General features: G+C 43.9%; 1 protein-coding gene across 2 annotated transcripts in view; it reads left to right on the forward strand.

Moving 5' to 3' along the window:
- Positions 1-22,458, forward strand: part of INO80 (INO80 complex ATPase subunit) — a 357,091-nt gene that overhangs the window by 316,446 nt on the left and 18,187 nt on the right. For both annotated transcript variants that reach the window (XM_073609688.1, XM_073609689.1), the window contains exons 29-31: positions 7,725-7,797; positions 13,431-13,589; positions 16,377-16,479. In XM_073609688.1, coding sequence (XP_073465789.1) covers positions 7,725-7,797; positions 13,431-13,589; positions 16,377-16,479 — 335 coding nt within the window. The remainder of the gene's footprint in view (positions 1-7,724; positions 7,798-13,430; positions 13,590-16,376; positions 16,480-22,458) is intronic.

The raw sequence follows: 22,458 nt of genomic DNA on the forward strand, positions 1-22,458 counted from the left end.
ATTCCACAAGGGCTATTGGTGCTTCTTGGGCAGTGCATCACCAGGCCTCTATGGCTCAAATCTGCAAGGCCGCAACCTGGTCTTCAGTTCATACATTCACCAGATTCTATCAGGTGGATGTGAGAAGGCATGAGGATATCGCCTTTGGGCGTAGTGTGCTGCAGGCAGCGGTACAGGGTCCTCAGGTCTGATTGCACCCTACTTGGTCGTGGTTCCCCCCCTCAGGTAGAATTGCTCTGGGACATCCCATCAGTAATTACTGAGGCTCTGTGTCCCGTGATGTTCGAGAAAGAAAATAGGATTTTTTAAAACAGCTTACCTGTAAAATCCTTTTCTTTCGAAGGACATCACGGGACACAGAGGTCCCGCCCCTCTTCTAATACACTATATTGCTTGGCTACAAAACTGAGGTATTCCTGCAAGGGGGAGGGATTATATAGGGGGTTGAACTTCCTGATAGGGTGTGCCAGTGTCCAATCACCAGTGATACCTATATAACCCATCAGTAATTACTGAGGCTCTGTGTCCCGTGATGTCCTTCGAAAGAAAAGGATTTTACAGGTAAGCTGTTTTAAAAAATCCTATTTTTAACACAAGTTGCAGGAAAAAGACAATTTTTTTTGTCTACTTTCCAAAATGGGGTCATTGGGGAGGGGGTTTGTGCCATCTGGGCATTCCATGGCCTCCGAAACTGTGATAGGCAGTGAGGAGTGAAATAAAAAATGTACACTCTTAGAAAGCCTGAAGGCGGTGCTTGGTTTTCGGGGTCCCGTACGCGGCTAGGCTCCCAAAAAGTCTTACACATGTGGTATCCCCGTACTCAGGAGAAGCAACAGAATGTATTTTAGGGTGTAATTTCACATATGCCCATGGCATATTTGAGCAATATATCATTTAGTGCCAACTTTGTGCAAAAAAAAAAAAAATTGGCCTTTTTCCCGCAACTTGTGTCAAAATATAAAATATTCCATGGACTCGACATGCCTCTCAGCAACTAGCTTGGGGTGTCTACTTTCCAAAATGGGGTAATTTGGGGGGGGGGGGGTTGAACTGTCCTGGCATTTTATGCACAACATTTAGAAGCTTATGTCACACATCACCCACTCTTCTAACCACTTGAAGTCAAAGCCCTTTCTGACACTTTTTGTTTACATGAAAAAAAATTTTTTTTTTTGCAAGGAAATTACTTTGAACCCCAAACATTATATATTTTTAAAGCAAAGGCCCTACAGATTAAAATGGTGGGGGTTTCATTTTATTTTCACACAGTATTTGTGCAGCGATTTTTCAAACGCATTTTTTTTGGAAAAAACACACTTTTTTTCATCTTAATGCACTAAAACACACTATATTACCCAAATTTTTGATGAAATAAAAAAGATGATCTTAGGCCGAGTACATGGATACCAGACACAACATGCTTTAAAATTGCGCACAAACGTGCTGCGGCAACAAACTACATACATTTTTAAAAGCATTTAAAAGCCTTAACAATTTACTACTGTAGATTTACAGAGGAGGTCTACTGCTAAAATTACTGCCCTCAATCTGACCTTCGCGGTGACACCTCACATGCATGGTGCAATTGCTGTTTACATATGACGCCAGACCGACGCTTGCGTTCACCTTTGTGCAAGAGCAGGGGGGGACAGGGGTGCTTTTTTTTTTTTTTTCTTTTAATTATTTATTTTGCTTTTTTATTTTATTTTTAAACTGTTCCTTTCATTTTTTTTTTTTTTTATCATTTTTATTGTTATCTCAGGGAATGTAAATATCCCCTGTGATAGCAATAAGTAGTGACAGGTACTCTTTTTTTTAAAAAATTGGACCCTAGATCTCACCTCTGCCCTCAAAGCATCTGACCACACCAAGATTGGTGTGATAAAATGCTTTCCCAATTTCCCAATGGCGCTGTTTATATCCAGCAAAATCGAATTCATAAAATGCTCGTACCTTCGGGTTTCTTAGGCCATAGAGATGATTGGAGCCATTCTGGTCTCTGATTAGCTCTATGGTCAGTTGGCAGAACCACCGGCTGCATTCTCAGGTTCCCTGTTGGGACAGGAGAGCGAGAGAAAACCATGGAAGACGGTGGGAGGGGGAGGACATTCCCTCCTACTGCTTGTAAAAGCAGTCTAGAGGCTAATTAGCCGCTAGGATTGCTTTTGCAAGAAAGCCGACCGCTGGCTGAAAAGAATGATACCAAGATGATACCTAAACCTGCAGGCATCATTCTGGTATAACCACTCAAAGTCCAGCAACATACCAGTACGTTGCTGTTGATCGTGGGTATGCCCACCATTAGAATACCTCCCTTCATCCACCCACTTCTAATGATGGGCATACATGCACCATTTTTTTTTAACTGTGGTGGTGAAATCACCTCCTACAGCGCTGGAGTCACGGCTTTATGTATCGTGGGAGAAAACGCTGTTGCTGTCAAGATAAATAAATCAATGCTGCAACTGAATGGCCTAAAAAATATAGGCTGAAGCATGGGGGCATCTGCCCCAAAAGTTAGGAGCAAATCACTCCTCCACCCCTGCTGCCCCCATGCTTCGGCATATATGCCCTTTTTTTTAACTGTGGTGGTGAAATCACCTTCTACAACGCTGGAGTCACGGCTTTATGTATTGGGGGAGCAAACGCTGTTGCTGTCAAGATAAATAAATCTGCGCTGCAACTAAATGGCGTACCTGCTAAGCAAATGATGGTTAAAGCGGTGTTTCACTGTCATTAATTTTTTTTTTTGCAAAATGACAATGTTTAATATATTAAAATATCTAACTTACTCATTCCGTTTTTCCAGCTTACTGCTCTCTGTTTTTTCAGATAAAAGTTATATATTTTCCTTTTTCTGGTTGTCATCTTGCCTGTGGCCATGTGAAGCCCACAGGCATCCTCTTCCGGGATATGGTGCTGCTGATCGACCAGCATGCACCGCCCGTTCTATTCCCGATCTCGCGCATGCGCAGTAAACAGAAATCATAGCGCCGTCAACAGCTCAGGTTGACGTCACGTCTGTTGAAATCATGCGAGATTTCACGGCGGGTCTCCGCACTGACTCCTGGGATAAATGACACGAGATCCCAGGAGACAGTGCGGCGATCATAGGAAATGACGCGAATACCAGCAAAATCCCCGCCCACAGCCGCAGGGACTGAACACAGGCCGGGCCACTTATCCTAAGGTAGGAAAAAAAAATAAAATATAAAGGTCCATATAGCACTCGGTGCTATATTTACAAGCCACGGAGTGAAAGTTTAAAAAATGAGTGAAGATCCGCTTTAACAATAAAACAAAGTAACATTACAGTATAACAGTAAGACATACCATACCTGCAAAGCAAATACAAAAAAACATAGTAAAAAAGAAAACATTTTTTAACGCAATCTGTACCTAAAATATATATATATATATATATATATATATATATATATATATATATATATATATATATATATATGCCGAAGCATGGGGGCATCCACCCCAAAAGTTAGGAGCAAATCGCTCCTCCACGCCCATGCTTCGGCATATATGCTCTTTTTTTTTTTTTTTTTTTTTTTTTTAACTGTGGTGTTATGTATCGTGGGAGCAAACGCTGTTGCTGTCAAGATAAATAAATCTACACTGCAGCTGAATGGCGTACCTGAAAACAAAAAAATGGTTAACAATAAAACACAGTAAACCGTAAAGTATAAAAAAAAATTACATACCTGAAAAGTAAACATGATAAAACATATTAACAATAAAATATTGCAGAAAAAAGTACAGTAAAAAAGAGCAGGACAAGAGAGAGAGAACAATAAAACTACAACTATTTTTGGGGTTTTTTTTAACTTTTTTTTTGTAACTGTAATGGTTGTAGTGGTTGTAACTGTAATGGGTTTGGGTCTCTCAAAATGCGATGGCATCTTGGGAGACCCTGTGAAGGTGTGCCCTGGTCTGTGCAGTGCTGTACCCTACGCTAAAACTCCACTAGTGCATGGTAGCATTCAAAACATTCACCAATGCAAAGACCAAGATTGTCAGGACAGGAGACACAATAATAGCGGGTGTCACGCGCGCTTGCTACAGACAAAACATCTTCTTTGGGGGGCTCGTTGGGTAGGGGTACTCGGGAGGACATGCGGAAAATGCCTCTCATGCAGCCGGCTTACTGCATTTGGATTGGGAAGGTGAGGTGGAGCACCGTCTGGAAACAGAAGGGCTCTGCGGATCTCTTCCTGGAATTTGAGGAAGTATCCAGTCCGTCCTGAAGCTCTGAATAGCACATGAGCGTTAAGCAAAGCCAATTGAAATAAACAAACAGACACATTTTTGTACCGTACTAGGTACGGCGCAAACAACAACTGGTCATTGAGGTCCACCCCTCCCATATTTTGGTTATATTCATGGACACAGGGGTTTCTCCACAACACCAGGCGCCGTAGGAATTTGGGCCGTCGTGTCTGCATGAAGGGAGGAAAGAACGAAAACATTTTTATTATCCCTCTATTTCACAGCAAGCAAGTTATTACACTTTAAGCAGGCTCTCTCCCCCAGCCTAAGATGGGAATCTACAAGCCGCTGGGGAAAGCCCCGGCGATTAGATCGCACAGTGCCACATGCGCCAATTTGATGATCAAACAAGTGACTAAAAAGTGCAAATGTCCACATACAAATGGTACCCCTTTCCAAATAAGGGTGATACCGAGTCCCACACAATCTAGCCAGTGCTCCCTATGTAATCTGGGCAGTTCTGCGGCTCTACGTGACTATCTCTTCCCTCGTAAACCATAAAACTATATGTATAGCCTGTGGCCCTGTCACAGAGCTTATACATCTTGACCCCGTATCTGGCACGCTTGCTGGGAAGATACTGTTTGAAAGACAAGCGACCAGAAAACTTAATCAGGGACTCATAAATGCAGACAACTTGATAGGGAGTAAACAAGGCTGCAAAACGTTAAAGTGGTTTACAAGGGGCCGATCGTATCCAGGGTCTCCACGAGGACGACAGAGTTCATTGCTGTTGAAATGCATAAACCGCAAGATCTGCTCGTATCGTGCCCTGGTCATGGAGGCAGAGAACACAGGCATATGGTAAATTGGGTCAGTGGACCAACGTACTCATTTTAACTATGCCCATAAAGGTCTTAAATTCAGAAACCGTAATTGGTTTCCAATCTCTGGCAAGGGAGGACTGGGGATTAGCGGCGATGAATTGACCAGCATACAAATGACTTTGGTCCACAATAGTTCTATAGAGATCAAGTGACGTAAAATCAACTGTTTCCACCTGAATTCCAGGTTGGCCAGTGAATGGGGGAAGTACGGGTGCTGCAGAAGTGATGGGCTCCCAATTAGGATTGGCAAATTCTGCAGGAAGGGCACTATGGGCACAACGGGCCTGTCTTTGTCTTCTTAATGGCAGCGGGACACTACTTGTGCTTGCCACCTCGCCGGCTTGAACTGCACTTATGGGACTCACCACGTCACCACGTGATACTGCAGTGCTGGATGTACGACGAGGGTGTACTAGGCCGCTAGTGCTTGTCAGTTCACCAGAAGGATGAGTGGCACTAGTACTTCTCTGCTCCATACGAGAGCCCTGCGGTTCTTGCACCTCAACAACAGCAGAAGAATTTTGGGGCCTGGTAGGCCTGACCTTGGCAGGGACCACAACTCTGTCGTCAGAGCTATCTGTCATGGAGCTGCTGTCGTCTACAAGATCGTATTCTGAGCCTGAATCTGACAGACGAGTGACTTCCTCTTCACTATCTGTCATGCTCAGAAATGTGTAGGCCTCTTCACTACTGTACCTTCGATTTGCCATTTTGGGCTCTAAATTTACTGGTACAGTAGTGAGACTCACAGGTAAAAAAGTACCTAGGCTGTCAGCAACTGTATCAAACGCTACCAAAAAAACTGTTAGCGATCGCAGGGATCAGGCCTGACTCTGCGAACGCTGCAGTTATGAGTTTAGTGTTTTGTAAGTGACAGTGATCGATCGATACTGCACTTGGGTGGGCTGGGCTGGGTGGAAGGGCAAAATGCAGGTGCTAGCAGGTATCTGGGCTGATCCCGCTAACACTGCGTTTTTGGGAACCCTAAACTGCTGGGGACGCTAGTATAGATCTGATCAGATCAGATATTGATCCTTTCAGACACTATACCACTAAGGGAGGTGTATGCTGCGTGCATGGGTGTTAGGGGTACTGGCACTAATCTGACGCTGCCTAGGGTGACGCAGACCCTATCTGACGCTAAAACCTAACTTATATCAGCTGCCAGGCGATCAGGGGCTTAAACCTTTATTGGGTTATAAACGGCGGGTATAAAAAACAAACTAACCAGCGTGACCCGCAACACTTATACAGTGATCACTGCTGAAAGGGTTAACTGGGGGCAATCAGGGGGTTAAAACCTTTATTAGGTAGTATATGGGGGTTCCTGACACTATAAAAAGCTGACGGTGAACCTTAACAACTAACAGGCTAACTAGCATCACCCGTGACACTTATACGGCGATCAGAAAAATTATCGATTAGTGACCCTGGCGACAGGGGGTGAAAGGGTTAACTGGAGGGCGATCAAGGGGTTAAACCTTTATTAGGGAGGGTACCCTAGACCTAAAGGGGCTTACCACTAATTGCCCTAACACTTATAACAGTCACAAAATGACACCAATGCAGTGATCAGTAAAAAAATAAAAACTACTATTTGTGTCACTGTGACAGGGGGTGCGGGGAGGAGGGGGGTGATTGGGGGTTGATTTATGTGCCTATGTGTACTAGTGTTAGTGTAGTGTTGGTGCAAACTCACATTGATGTCTTCTCTTCTCAGGCGCCGGAACGAAAAGGCTGCTCGAGTAGAGATGACATCACTTCCTCTACTTCTGTTTACATTTCAGAAGCAGAAGAAGCTTCCCATTCGCCCGGAGCGATCGTGAGGGGGTAGCCATGAATCAGTGGCCTCCCCCTCAGGATGGATATCGATCCTGCAATGATGCCGACTGCATCGGGGGGGGGGGGGGCGCGATCACGCCCCCGCCCGTGGGAGGGGTGTAACGTACGGGTACGTTACTCTGCCTGCCCGTGCCATTCTGCGGGCGTATATCTTCGTGATGCAGTCGGCAAGTGGTTAAAAGGTAATGGTATGTCAGTAAAAAGAAACTTAGTAAGCTTTACATAGGCCTGAGCTGCCTTATTAGGGCTTGTATCGATGGGCTTTGGGCTTGTGTTTAGTGGCATCCTCCATGTAATGGAGATAAACAAAGGGAGACATATTTAAAGTTCATCTTGGGTAACAACCATGGCTCCTGCTATAGATACAGTAGAATATCTGAACAGTAGACATTCAGGGTCATGAAGTGTGGTGGACTACCAGGTGAAAATAAAGGGTGGAAAAAAGAAAACAAATTCATAAGGAAAGGTAAGCTGTAATATATTACATCTTTGGCTTTTTTATTAGATATGCTTTAACAACTGCTTAACAGAAAATAACTAGTGCTCACAGGAAACCATTATTTTCGAATGGTCCAGGTACAATATCAGTTGTTACCAGCTGCAGTGCTGCATTGGTAGAGTTTACCCTTCCATGGAGAAAACAGCAGTGATTTTGGGGATAAATGGAAAATATTGTCAGTTTAGCATCAATATGATCCGCCTGAACTAATTTGTGTGCCACATACTCATGTTCCTATCACATATTGCTTAAAGGTTATTTCTCTTTTGCTTTAGGACTGACATATTTGTTTTCCTGCTAAGTACTAGAGCTGGAGGACTTGGTATTAACCTTACAGCTGCTGACACGGTAAGCACACACTGGCTTTAGAAAGTTACATGTCTGTTGTATGCAATTTCCATTTTGAACTCAGCCACCCACTTACAAACTTGGAAACTCTAAAGATAGAGAGGCCAATTTACTTTGAGTTAAACTGAGTGAACATTTGCTTTAGTTATCTAATCATGTGAATTATCCAATCAGTGAAGATTCTCAGATCTTTTACACAGTGGAGCATTGTTTTCAGTGCATTGAAAGAAAGTCTATCTATGCATTTTATATGGAGTATGCTGATGTGCAGTTTACCATCAAAGTCAGTTCATGTGAAGTCTCTGATAAAAATAATGCAGCATGTTTTAAAATGCATGTCAATGAAACAGGCAGCATATAGTATCCAATGATAGACTGTGGTGAGAACAACTCCTTAGGCTGTACACAGGAAAAGGCTACACAGTGTATAGGAATAACCGGCCAATGAATTTTAGAATTACTTAAAAGGAACAAGGACACATATTAACCACTTGCCTACCAGGCACTTTTACCAATTTTTAGCTTTCAGCACTGTCGCACTTTGAATGACAATTGTGTGATCATGCAATACTGTACCCAAATTAAATCTTTATCTTTTCCCCACAAATAGAGCTTTCTTTTGGTGGTATTTAATTACCACTGGGTTTTTTATTTTTTGCTAAAAAAAATGAAAAAAACCTGAACATTTTGGAAGAAAAAAAAGTTTCTTAGTTTCTGTCAGAAAATGTTGTAAATGTTTGCTGTGCGCTGGTGAGGCTGCACCGATAGGCACTGATGAGGTGGCACTAATATTCAACACTGATGGGTGGCACTGATATGCAGCACTTATAGGCGACACTGATGGGCAATCATAGGTGGCACAGATAGGCGTCACTGATGAGCAGGCACTGAAAGGCAGCAGTGGCTTGCATCGCTTATGGGCACAGATTGGTGTCACTGATGGGCACAGACTGACATAACTGCTGGGCACTGTTGGGGTGTTGGGGCTGCACTAATAATCTGGGCACTGATGATCAGTGCCCTGATTATCTGTATAGGTCACCCCTGTGAGGAGATGCTGCTGATCCATGGTAAAATGGCACCGCCTTATTTACATGTGATCACAGTTGATCAACTGTGATTGGACACAGCTGTTCACATGGGTAAAGTCCCACGTCATCGGCTCTTTACTGAGATCGAGTTGCGCCATGTTCCAGGGACACGGTGCGCCCACAATCGCTGCGATGCATGCCCCTGCGGGCACCTGATAGCAGTGAGACTGGGTGACATCATATGACGTCGGCCCAGAGAAAGAAAGGATCCCGCCCGCTGTCATTTGTCTATACAGTGGGCGGGAGGCAGTTAAAGGTACATTTGATTTTACTAATAGAAATAAGCAAAGTTTAAAAAAAATGGCTGTGAATTTTAAGTAATTGTAAGTCAAAAAATATTTTTTTAATAACGAACATGATATACTTACCAGCTCTGTACAATGGAATTTCACAGAGCGGCCCCCATCCTCTTCTTTTGTTCCTTGCTGGTGCTCCTGGCTCCTCCTCTTCTCGGTGTGCTACTATTGGGAGTTGCTTCCTATGGTGGCACACCTGTGCTCCCAAGCCGCGCTGCCTGCGTCCATAGGCTCAGCCTCGCCACGTGCTCTCTCATCACAAGATTTGATAGTGACTCCTGCTGCCTCAGCAGAGCCTTTGAGAGCAGGGAGAGCTGCTACAGACTAGCACAGCGCTGGATCGAGTGAGGGCTCAAATAAGTATAAGAGGGGGTGAGGTGGCAATACTAATAAAGGGAATGCATTAACGTAAAAAAATATTTGGGCTTTAGAACTATTTTAAGCCTTTAAGTAACATAGCTCCAATATAATGCTGTTATTGTTTAAGAAAATTCTATATTGAAAATTTTGTTGGCAAAGTAGTTTTCAGGCATTACGATGCAGACTGCGAAGAAGAGAATGTACTTTTTCTATTTGCTTTATCTTATGTTGTGTTCAGGACTAGGAAATAAATAACAGAAAAATATTTGAAATGTATTCAAATAATATTTTAAAGTAAAGTGGTAGATTGACTGTTGACATTCAGGTGGTTAAATATTCTGAACTAGCATTAAAGGGGCTTTAAAACCAGTCCTCGCTGATCTGCACTGTGGAGCAATTTATCCTGTGAAGCACTAAAGTAATTTAAGTCTTTCGCTCGGAAGCTCAGTTCACCCTGCATCCACCTCCCAGAGCTCCTGCTTTGTGTTTAGATTGGATATCGGAAGGCTGCCATATCACTGTTTGAGAGGGGCTACCAGGGGGAGATGAACTATCTAATGAAACAACTTGAAGCAAGTGTTTCTCATTATGTAAAGTTTCACAATGAAGTGCTCCACAATGCTTGCAGCTAAAGAGGTCAGCAAGGGCTTGTTTAGAATATATTAATATTGAATACTTATAGCCTGGCCACAGTTTCACCTTAAGTTGGGAAAATATGAAAAACTTTATGCAGATGTTGACTATGGATGAGCTTCAGTTTTGGGTTGAAATTGGGTTTGCAGTGAACCCAACCCATTTACAGTTTACAGACATGGAGAGGTAAAGTAGCACAGAATGGCCAGTAATGAGGACTTTATGTGACAACCCCCTAACTCTAAAAATCTGTGTTCTCAGCAGACATTTGTCAGAGTATGTTGAAGTAGATAGGGACAGTGTGTGATTGGGGAAAGATAGTTGTGCTATACAGTGTTTTGCACAGTGCTGTATTGTTCTGCAGTACTGTGGATTGCAGTGTTATAGGTATTTTGCTTGCGTCTATCTAGCAAGGTTACTCTGGTATAAGCAAGGAAGCTGAGATTTCTGCAGTGTGTAAATGTGCTTTTTACTATACAAAGATGCTGTACATACAAAACTATTACAATCTTAGGAATACAATACAAGACTGACCGATATCTATAACAAGCAAAATGCCTATCAAATGAACAGCCTATAGTCTATATTGATACAAATACACTTAAAAGTTACTTATCTTCTGTTATTGTATGTTCGTGATCTCCATTGGCAACGATGCTTCTTGGACACCAGGCAGTGTTCTTGTATCATGAGTGGCAGCTTCTGATCTTCAAACCATGATGGTGTGTGTGTCTTTGTGTCCCTACTCACCCCCTTTTATGTGTCAGGCTGTTTACCATGATTACCAAACAACAGAAAACATACCTGTTTACTGTAGCTGTAGAAACAATGGACTGTTGAAAACTGTCAATTGAATACGAAAATGATATCTACGTACCATTGTCTAATCAAGCCAACACCTGACAGTAATCTAACAGTCATTCTTTCAGTTTGAGAGCTGAAAGAACCTCAGACAAGTAAATTTCTTACTTGTTTACTGTAGCTATAGAGACAATAGCCTGTTAATTGAACTGTCAATTGAATACAACAATGATATTTACCCCCATTGTATAAAACAGCATTTGTTTGAGAAATCTACTCAAGCCAAAAACTGACAATATCTCTATGACCAACAACTATTGTGTAATGTTATGTCCCATGTATCGTAAGTCTGATTAATAAAAAAAAAATCATATTGTAACAAACGCAACACATACAGACATATTGTGCTAATTTACTGTGAATTGCTGTGTGTTAGGCTACATATTGTTGTGTACCCCTCTGTGTTCACAGTGCATAGACCCAACAGATGAATATTTTATTTTTTCTAGGGGCCTTTTTCTAAATGTTTAATTTCATGGTCAGCAACATAAACTTGAGACTGACACACTACACAAAGTAGAGCCAAGCGCAGGCTTGAAACTCACCATAAGTCTCCTAACCCAACTCCACTATCTCTAGTAGAAGAAGAAAAACTTTTCCTCTAATCACCCCCATGCCCCGCGTCTCAATACCAGCTTGGCAGAATTGCTGGAGTTTCATCTGCTCCCATTCCAGCTCATGGAGTTGACCCCCTTCCGCAAGTTTATGGCCTGTGCTGCACCAGAGTGGCAGATACCTGGCTGCTTGTTTTTTTCACCAAGATGGTCATCCCTGCCCTCCACCAGCATGTGGGAGGTAATGTGTCAGTGTTGCTGGACCATGCTGTCAGTGGCAGGGAAGGATGCCGCACGGGGCTCACTGGAGCGGGGGTGCCACTCTGTGTCTTACACATTGGTGTAGGTTACAATGCAGCAACCTCTACTCCTCCATCCCTACCCTCCATCTCTGACTTTTTAGAATGACCAGTATTCCAAAGTGCCCCAGAGCCTAGTCAATGGCCCAGAATACTGGGCCTTCGATTCTGGCAGCACTTCAGGGGCAGGCTGGGAGGCAGCGTACTGCTCGCCATCTTGTGCCAGACAAGGTCGTGTATGACAACAGCACCACCCTGCTGTCCATCCTTTGGCAGGTTGCCCAGCCTGGCACATGTACAGAACCTGATGGTCCAGCGGTTCTTGTTTAGGTACCTTGGAATGTCCTGCAGTAGGCCAAAAGAGTGCATAGCATGTTGGGTGATTATACCCTGCGAGTGTACACCTAGCCAAAAGGTAGTGATAACATAAGCTGCCTGCCAAACATCGATATGTGATACACCCACACGCTGGAATGTGACACTGGCCAGGCTGCACTAGAACCAGCGAGCCATCACAAGTACCCAGGCAATAATGGGATGAGGACAGACTATGCAGGGCTTCCTTTCACCACAGCCATGGCTTCTGAATCGGGGACCCATTCAACATTTTGTCACAGTTCAAAAAGAGGCACTAGAGGCAAAGCAGCAGGAAAATGAGGGAAAACTTCCTCCTGTAGGCCAGTAGGTTCTTTGTGACATAGAGGCAGCAGGAGACCGAGAAGAAGTAGAAAGAGTAGAAGAATAGGGGTGCTGGCAGTGAGGAGGAAATTGGGCAGGCTTCCAGGGGACTTTCCACCCCTCCCAAATGCCTAGAGTTGTATGTGGGCGCGTTGAGATTGTTGAGGTCAACAGTGTACTCTGCACACTCTCTAGGCAATTTGTAGGAAATAGGCTCATCTATGCTGAAATACCTATGCAAGGACCCCAGAATTCAGGCAAAGGAGAGGGACCATTACTGGGTAGCAAGCCTTTTGGATCCACAATACAAGTGGAAAATGGCAGATCTCGTGCTACCTTCCAGGAGGAGCAAGAAATACACTGGTTAGAAAAGGTGCTGCAGAAGAACCTTTTGGTTGCCTTTTCAGATAATGGCAGGATACCTTCTCATGCCTGACATGCCTCTGATCCTCGGGTGACCTGACATGAAAGGAGGAGCGGTCATGGCTGTCTCAGAGATGCTTTTCAGTGCAACAGTTACAGGCAGTGCCTCAATCAAATGATTGCAGACTACTTGGGCTCTAGGGCACATGTGGACATTTTTTGAAGTGAGGCATAGACTATGGGTTGCCCAGAATGGTCCATACCCTAGTCTATGGGTTGCCCAGAATGGACCATAGTAAATTTTAATAATTTAACTCAGTTTTTACATTAAGTGAATAAAATAAAGTTATTAAACAATTATATATATAAGTTATTAATAATACAGTTATTAAACAATTATATAAAAGATACAGTATTTTTTACCCTTCAATGTGAAAAAAATGACCAAAAAAAATCCTAGTTCCCTTTAATTTATTTGTCTTTCTTACCACCTTTTAGGTAATCTTCTATGATAGCGACTGGAACCCAACTGTAGATCAGCAGGCTATGGACCGAGCTCACCGTCTGGGTCAGACCAAGCAAGTCACTGTTTACAGGCTGATATGTAAGGGCACTATAGAGGAACGTATCCTGCAAAGAGCAAAAGAGAAGAGTGAGGTGAGAACTAGAGTTTGGCTTTAATTATGTTCAAGAAATAGTTTTATTTCCTTTATCAATTAGCTTTATAGATCACATTTAATTTATAACCTTACAGAAGTATTTTTTTTTCAGTAAAAGGAGTTAAACACAAAAGCTATGGCAATATCCCCTTCAACACAAAGTAGAAGTCGGATCCATAATCACATTTTTTTGCGTTATGTAGGGTTTTACATGAGGGGTGTGCTAGAGCACCAGAGGCCCTGCAGAATGATTGGTAAGCTAAGATAGGTAGATTAACCACACAAAAAAAATACAAAACAAAATAACAGATTTCTTTTAAAATGCCCATACTCATTACAATGCAATTGTATTATCTCCTTTAGATTTACCAACCACTATGTTGTATGAGGGAATATCTACTTGCATGTACATTAACCAGACTCTTTAGGTAGGCCATTGCACTTATAATATTTTGTAAATGTAAAAGAGATTTTACAATTGGATTGTAATGGTTGGGGACACCTTCAAAGTTGAAACTTGCTATACTGTGTTCATCAAGGGAAGGCTGGGGATGATAAATCACTTGGCCCATCTGAGACACATGGACCATATGGGAGCTTTTAAAGTGAACACAGATAGCTCTTTGCTTAAAGGGGTTGTAAAGTCAGAAGGTTTTTATATTAATGCAACGTATAGATTAAGATAAAAATCCTTCTGTGTGCAGCAGCCCCCCTCTGCCCCCCTAATACTTACCTGAGCCCAATCTCTGCATCTCTGTCCAGCGATGTCCACGAGTGTCTCGGCCATCCGAGACTCTCCCTCCTGATTGGCTGAGACACAGCAGCGGCGTTATTTGCTCCTGCTGCTGTCAATCAAAGTCAGTAAGCCAATCAGGAAAGAGGGGGAGGGGCTGAACCACAGCTTTGTGTCAGAATGGACACAGGGAGCTGTGACTCGGCTCAGGTCCCCTCACAGCAAGCGAGCACTCCACAGGAGGGAGGGACCAGGAGCACTGATGAGGGACCGGAGAAGAGGAGGCTCTTGAATGCTCTGTGCAAATCCACTGCAACAGGGCGGCAGGTAAGTATAACCTGTTTGTTATTTTTATAGAAAAAAAGACAAGACTTTACAATCGCTTTAAGGAACACTCATTTTAAACCAGCACTGGTGAGCCATTGTCACACTTCAGGAACACATGGTAAATGCTTTATTTAAAAGCCTATGTGGACTTAGGATGGAATATTCTAGGGCTGAAACGATTAATCAATATTATTGATAATAATCGATAATGAAAATCGTTGCCAACGATTTTCATTATTGATTAGTTGGTCCGCACCTTCCTTCTGTCCGTCCATTTAAATAAATCCTCCCTCCTGTGTCCTCGGCGCCGCTGTTTGTGACCAGGCATGTCTGCACCACCGCACGTCCGCGGCGCGCCTCTCCTCCTCCTCGCTGACGTCATCCCCCCTGATCTTCTCAGCCCCGCCAGCTGCATCGAGCTAACAGAGAATAAATCCTCCCTCCTGTGTCCTCGGCGCCTCCATTTGTGACCAGGCACGTCCGCGCCGCCGCACGTCCGCAGCGTGCCTCTCCTCCTCCTCCTCGCTAACGTCACCCCCACTGATCTCAGCCCCGCCCACTGCCTCGAGGCAACAGAGAGGCGAGGGCGAGAAGCCGCGAGGAGAGCCGAGCTGCACATTCATTGTGAAAGGTAGCGGCTAATAATAACACAGTAAAAACAGTACATTTTTATGACCAGTGCCCCATCCTAACAGTATTCATGGGGGGGGGGGGAGTGCCCCATCATTGGTGTTCCGGGGGTGACTGTCTGGAATAGTAATGCCCTATCATTGGTTTTCCTCGGAGGGAGGGGAATAGACATAGTGCCCCATTGGTGTTCCTGGGAGAGGGGGGATTAGGAATAGTGCCCCATTGTTGTTCCTGGGAGGGGTGGGGGGGATAGTGCCCCATCATTGGTGTTCCGGGGGTGGCTGCCTGGAATAGTAGTGCCCCATCATTGGTTTTCCTGGGAGGGAGGGAGAGGAATAGACATAGTGCCCCATTGGTGTTCCTGGGAGGGGGGGTAGTGCCCCATTGGTGTTCCTGGGAGGGGCGGGGGGATAGTGCCCCATCATTGGTGTTCCCGGGAGGAATAGCACCCCGTCATTGGTGTTCCCGGGAGGAATAGCGCCCCGTCATTGGTGTTCCCTGGAGGAATAGCGCCCCGTCATTGGTGTTCCCTGGAGGAATAACGCCCCATCATTGGTGTTCCCGGGAGGAATAGCGCCCCGTCATTGGTGTTCCCGGGAGGAATAGCGCCTGTCATTGGTGTCCCCTGGAGGAATAGCGCCCCGTCATTGGTGTCCCCGGGAGGAATAGCACCCCGTCATTGGTGTCCCCGGGAGGAATAGCGCCCCGTCATTGGTGTCCCCGGGAGGAATAGCACTCCATCATTGGTGTTCCCAGGAGAAATAGAAAAAATGGCACATTACGATTTTTTTATGATTTTATCCAATTAATCGATTAATCGAAAAAATAATCGGCCGATTAATCGATTATGAAAAAAATCGTTAGTTGCAGCCCTAGAATATTCTGTGTTAGTATGTGACCAACCACAATTTGGTGAGTATTTTTTGGTTATGACGTCAATTCCAATGTGCATCTTAGCAGCATTGTTTAACATGAATTTTGTTTTTATATGGGAAAACATCTTTCTTTTATTTCCTGAAAATGCATACCTAATTCTCAAAGCTGCAACATCTTTTTTTGCTTCACAATTATTGAAAGCCTTTTTTTTTTATACAGATTCAACGAGTGGTCATTTCTGGAGGAAACTTTAAACCAGACACTCTTAAACCAAAAGAGGTCGTTAGCCTCCTTCTGGACGATGAAGTGTTAGAGAAGAAGTGTATGTAAATTAAGGGTTTCTGCTTGAGCCTCGCAGCCTTTCTCCTTCTTTCAAACTTAAAGTGATACTAAATACACACTGTTTCATTTACAGTAACCCTTCTCTTTCTGTATGTGGTTGATGGCACTGTAATTATTTTATTTAAAAAAAATGTAAGTACCCTCTTTCCTAAGAGATTATACAGCTGTCACATAACCCAGCTCTTTCCCAGCCTGCCTGTCTGGCAAGAGGAGCTTCTAGTCCTCTGCTGCTGGTCACATGTTAAAAAAAAAACAGCTTTTGGACTAAACAGTAAAAATAAATCATTCATATCAATACACAGTTTTAAATTGTCATACAAATATATATTTGGAATGAAATCTTTATTATTTTTTGCCATTAACATGGTGTGGGTGAATTTCTGCGAGTCACCTATTGTGTTTAGCTGGTTAGTGGACATGGAGGAGGAGGGAGGGAGTGGGCTGTCATTTACCACTGTGTATATGCCCACATGTGTGACTCTATGGTACATGGACTGCTCAGTTGTGATATGGTGGAAATGAACAGGGTAAAAAATACACTAAAAACTGAGTATGTGCACTAGCTGCCAAAACTGTTCTGATAAATACAGAAAACAAATCTTATAGTGAGTATGAAGAGCTGGTAAAACAGCATGTGTTGATATTTTTTAATGATGTGAGTTTATTGACGCTTTTCTTAAGTATTTTTTTTGTTTTTTTTATTTTGGACAAATCTTTGATTTTTTTCAGGACAGATGCATTATTTTGGCAGCGGATTTGGATACACATTTTTATCTCCAAGATTTAATTATGTAAATATAAGGAACATATTTAAAACAATGCATTTTTGTATAATTTTTCTCACCCCAGCATTAATGCTTTTTGCATAGCTTTAGATACTCTAAAACAATACAACCAGTGAAGCCTTCTGACTAAGTGGATGTCACATAAGGATAAAGCTCAGTGTTTTCATTTTTTGAGTTTTTTTCCCCCTTTCAACATTATGTTGCAATGTGCACAGGAAAAAAAAAAATCAGTTTGCAAAATCTGTTAATATAGTGTAGTATAAAATTAAGATAACATTAAGCCAGGTTTGGCAGACAAATTGGCACGATTGAGACATTTTCACAGGTTTGCAACTATTAAAATTCTGAATGAGGTTACGCTTGCTTTAGTATTTAACTCTAAGAAAGTAATTGGAGATGTCATTCAGAGCATCTGAAATTTTTGGTCACTGAGAATTATTCAGAGTAGGGGACCTTTTTATTTGATTTATTTATTATTTTTTAAATCAATTTATTTTCCAAAACCTGGACCAGCCACATGCACCTCAGCAGCAACAGAGCACTTATAATATTATCATTTGTTTTTAACAAACATGCAATAGATCACTATTGTAATGATCTGCAGCTACAGAGGGAAGCAGGGCAGACACAGACCAGGATGCACATTAATTGTCAGTAACTTTACTAATGATGTCACCACACTTTTCATTCAAACACATTGCAGTATTTATTGTGCTATGCTGCATTGGAGTGCTATTTAATTAAAGACATGAGTCTATCCAGTTCAACCTGTGTGGGTATGTCACTACCATTTCTTTATCGTACACCATGGGACAAAGAGCCTTAAGTAATTACTTAATGGGTTATAGGCCACCTTCAGGTGTTGACACTGGTAAACCCAATCAAAGGAAGTTTACTCCCTATATAACCCCTCCTCCTTCCAGGAGCACATTAGTTTTTTCGCCAGTGTCTAAGGTGTTGGTCACAAGTGAAAAAGTGCTCTGAGGAGCTCTGGGAGGGATCCATGCTGGATTTAAATTCCTCCATAAAAAGAAGCCAGATCCATCCAGAGGCCTAAGATGGATGGTAACTGGGACCTCGTATCCGAAGCATGAGGTTTTGCCTATAATGCCCCTTTGTAGGGCTGGACCCCAGGAACCCAGGGCTTAGGTCTTGTTACATTACCTCAAGCTTCCTGATGGGGTGCTTGTACATGGCCCAAGGCAGTTGGACCCCTGTTTTTACGGACCCAGTCCTTGAAGGTTTGCTAAATGTTGCCCGCCGTGATGGGTGAAAGTTGGATTTTCTGTTAATTCAGCGAAATCCTGCGGTGAGGACCAGGGGCGTAACTAGAAAACGCAGGGCCCCATGGCAAAATGTTGTATGGGGCCCCCCTGCAAACAGCCCCCCCCCACCCACAGCTGCCCTAATGTCAATGCAGCGTGACCTGTGCCACATGCAGCGTGACATGTGCCCAATGCAGCATGACCTGTGCCCAATACAGCATGACCTGTGCCCAATACAGCGTGACCTGTGCCCAATACAGCGTGACCTGTACCCAATACAGCGTGACCTGTACCCAATACAGCGTGACCTGTGCACCATACAGCATGACCTGTGCCCAATACAGCCTGGTCTGCCTGTGCCCCATACAGCCCCACCTATGCAGAGGAAGAGGCAAGCCACCCGGATCAGCAGAGCCCCTGTCTTCCCGGGGCTCATTGTTACATAGCCCCACCTCTTGGCCCGACGCCTTTGATGATGTCACATGTCCCGCATTGGATCGGCGTTCTGTCTATCAAAGGCACCGGGCCAAAAGGTGGAGCTATGTGACGTGAGCCCCGGGAACACTGGAAGTTCTAATGAAAGCTCTTACATCGGGCAATTCAGCTCTCTGCTGATACGGACAGCTCGCCTCTTCCTTTCCTCTCTCTTCCCCTGGCTGGGAGACTGTGCCGGCGGTGCTCTTATCCTCACTGGGCCCCACTGGGCTGCGGGCCCCATAGCGCCCGCATGGGTCACTATGGTGGTAGTTACGCCCCTAGTGAGGACAAGGTAAGGGAAGGAAACTTAGATATTAAAAATATCTATGCATTTTCTTTCATTTAAGGAAAAATTTTGTCATGCCTTAAAATCTCCACTAGATGGAGTCTATGCACATACCTTACTTTGTTGTCTCACTGTTTGCTCAGTTCCAAGTTTGGTTGCACAGTGTGTGGAAGGAGATTTTGCAAGGTAAAAACAAATCTGCAAAAAATGTCTTTTTACTTCCCCTGATGGAACCAGAGGGTTAGGGGGACAGCAGCGCTGCACCCACTTACATTAACCCCCCCGCTGTGGCGGATGCAGAAGGTCCCGCTATTTTACCGCTATAGTTTGTTACTGTAGGCTGTATTTTTACAAAGGTCTGTGCCTCACTGCAGGAGACTGTGTCGCCCCTCCCCCCCCTTCTCGTGTTGGGTCTGGGACCCGAAAAACGCAGCGCTCAGGCACAGGAAACATTTTAAATAAAAAAGGTGACGGAATTTTTTCGGAGGGGTCGGGGCCTAACACAGGTGCCGTGAAACGCACGGCAGGCTAATAACAGGTAAATACAGCTGCGTCAGTCTGTCCTCTGCTGATGAGGAGGAAACCAGCTGCCTGCACACAGGGACACACGAACTGTGGGACACGTGTGGGTTGCAAAACTGGCATTCCTGATACAGGAAGGACACTCTTTTTCCAGCACTAGGCTGAACTTTATAGCAGCTTTAAAAGTCATGACTATTTTCAGCGATTTAGTGCAATGTGTATAGCGCCTCTGTTTTTTGTACTTAGGACTATGCCTGCCAAAAGAGTAAAGGTTTCACCCCCAGGCATTGGGATTTCCAGCTGTATTTCCATGCTGTCATTCTCGCCTGAATTACCAATTATGGCAACTCAGGGTGAGCCATTGGAGCAAATTGATGGTGCAGCTGCCTCTCACATCTCAGCACCTGTATACATGACTAAATATACCCTTTTCTCCTCTCTTCAGGGTCTGGAAGAAAGATTAGCAGCTTTAATTGCATCCTCGATTGAAATGAATAGGAAGCATACTAGGCCCCCCTCCCCTGCTTCAGCTTTGCAAGGGGAACAGTGGGCACACGGTGAGGTTTTACCCTCAATTGATCAGGAAGAGAAACAAACCAATGATTCTTCTGCAGAGGAAACAACGGTAGATGAACCTTTTTCAGCTTCTCAATCTGAAAAATTGCTGATACAATCTCTTACAGAAATGGTTCGTTCCACTTTCATGCTGCCTCTCATGAAAAACTTGGCTTCTTCCTTAGGTTCTTTAAAACCTACCCATCCTTTGCATGCGTTTCCTGCACATGCATTACTTGAACAGCCTATTTTTGCGGAATGGGATAAACCTGATAAACATTTTCTCCTTCCTAAGAGGTTTTCAATTCTTCATTCTCTGGAGGAGAAATTCTCCAAAAGATGGAAAGTACCTGCAGACAATGCACAGATGCTTAAAGATCCAACAGATAAGAAGTTGGAATCCCTGCTAAAATCTGCTTTTTCCATAGCAGGTGCCGTCACTCAGCCCGCAGTCGCCGTGATAGGTATCTGCCATTCCCTAAAGGACCAATTTAAACAGGCCCTTAGAGAGCTTCCTACACAACAAGCTCGGGATTTGGCTGAACTACCTAAGGCGTTATGTTTTGCCATAGATGCCATTAAAGACTCTATTCACCAGGCATACGTTTATGCTTGTACACATGCGCAGAATCCTGTGGTTGAAAAATTGGTCAGCTGAAACACCATGTAAAAACCTCCTAACTGGGTTCCCCTTTCATGGGGAGCGACTGTTTGGAGAAGACTTGGATAAATATATAAAGACAATTTGTGCTGGGAAAAGTACTTTTTTACCAGTCAAAAGAAAATATAAACGCCCTTCATTTAAACGGGCTCTTTCACCTGCGCCAGGGGCTTCCGCCTCTAGGCAGTAGTGACTGCCTCCGCAGTCAGACTCTAGAGGAAAATCTCAGGGTCAGACCCAGGCTCAAAAGAAGCCCTGGGGTGTGGGCAGCACAGTGGTGTAGTGGTTAGCACTCTCACCTCGCAGCAATAGGGTTGGTGTTCGTATCCCAACCACGACACTACCTGCCTGGAGTTTGCATGTTCTCCCTGTGCCTGCGTGGGTTTACTCTGGGTACTCCGGTTTCCTCCCACACTCCAAAGACATGCTGTTAGGTTTATTGGCTTCTGTCAAAAAATTGGCCCTGGTGTATGGATGTGAGTTGGGGACCTTGGATTGCAGACCCCTTGGGGGTGGGGACTGGTGTGGGTGTGTGTGGAGAGCTGCATAGATTGATGGCGCTACATGGGTACCTTAAATATATATATATAAAAAAAATAATAATATAGTGGATGGGCATCCTGATGGGATGATATGTGCGGGGATAGGGAGAATTGTGGGTGCTCACTCAGGTTGAACTGGATGGACTGGTGTCTTTATTCAACCTTACTAACTATGTAACTGAAAACAAAACCACTTTAAAAAAAAAAAAATAAATAAAATAAAAAAGAAGCCCTGGGGTAGGAAATCTGCAAAACAGAATACTAAAGCCTCATCATGAAGAGGCAACCCCCCTCTCACCAAGGTGGGGGGAAGACTTCTGCAATTTTCAGAAGTCTGGAAAAAGGAAATTTAGGACAGATCTCCATGGTAACGCTGGGGTACAAGCTGGAATTTCGGGACCTTCCACCATCTCGTTTCCTGAGAACAAGCGTTCCCAAACAACCAGAGAATAAACAATCTCTGTTTCAGGCACTAGACCGATTAAGATCTCAAGGGATGATCATACAGATACCCACAAAAGAGCAAGGTCTGGGGTTTTATTCAAATCTTTTCATGGTACCAAAACCAAATGGAGACATCAGACCCATTCTAGATCTAAGAAAGCTAAATCAATTCCTGAAGATCCGCTCCTTTCGCATGGAGACAATCAGGTCAGTAGTTTCTATCCTTCTTGGAAGAGAACTTCTGGCGTCAATCGACATCAGGGATGCATAACTTCATGTCCCTATATTTCCTGCTCATCAAAAGTTTTTGCAGTTTGAGTTAGAACAGCAGCATTTCCAGTTTGTAGCCCTGCCCTTCGGGCTAGCCAAAGCACCTCGGGTGTTCACCAAAATGCTGGCCCCACCTCTAACCAGGTTAAGGG

This window comes from Aquarana catesbeiana, linkage group LG13 (assembly GCF_042186555.1).
Source record: "Aquarana catesbeiana isolate 2022-GZ linkage group LG13, ASM4218655v1, whole genome shotgun sequence".
NCBI lineage: Eukaryota > Metazoa > Chordata > Amphibia > Anura > Ranidae > Aquarana > Aquarana catesbeiana.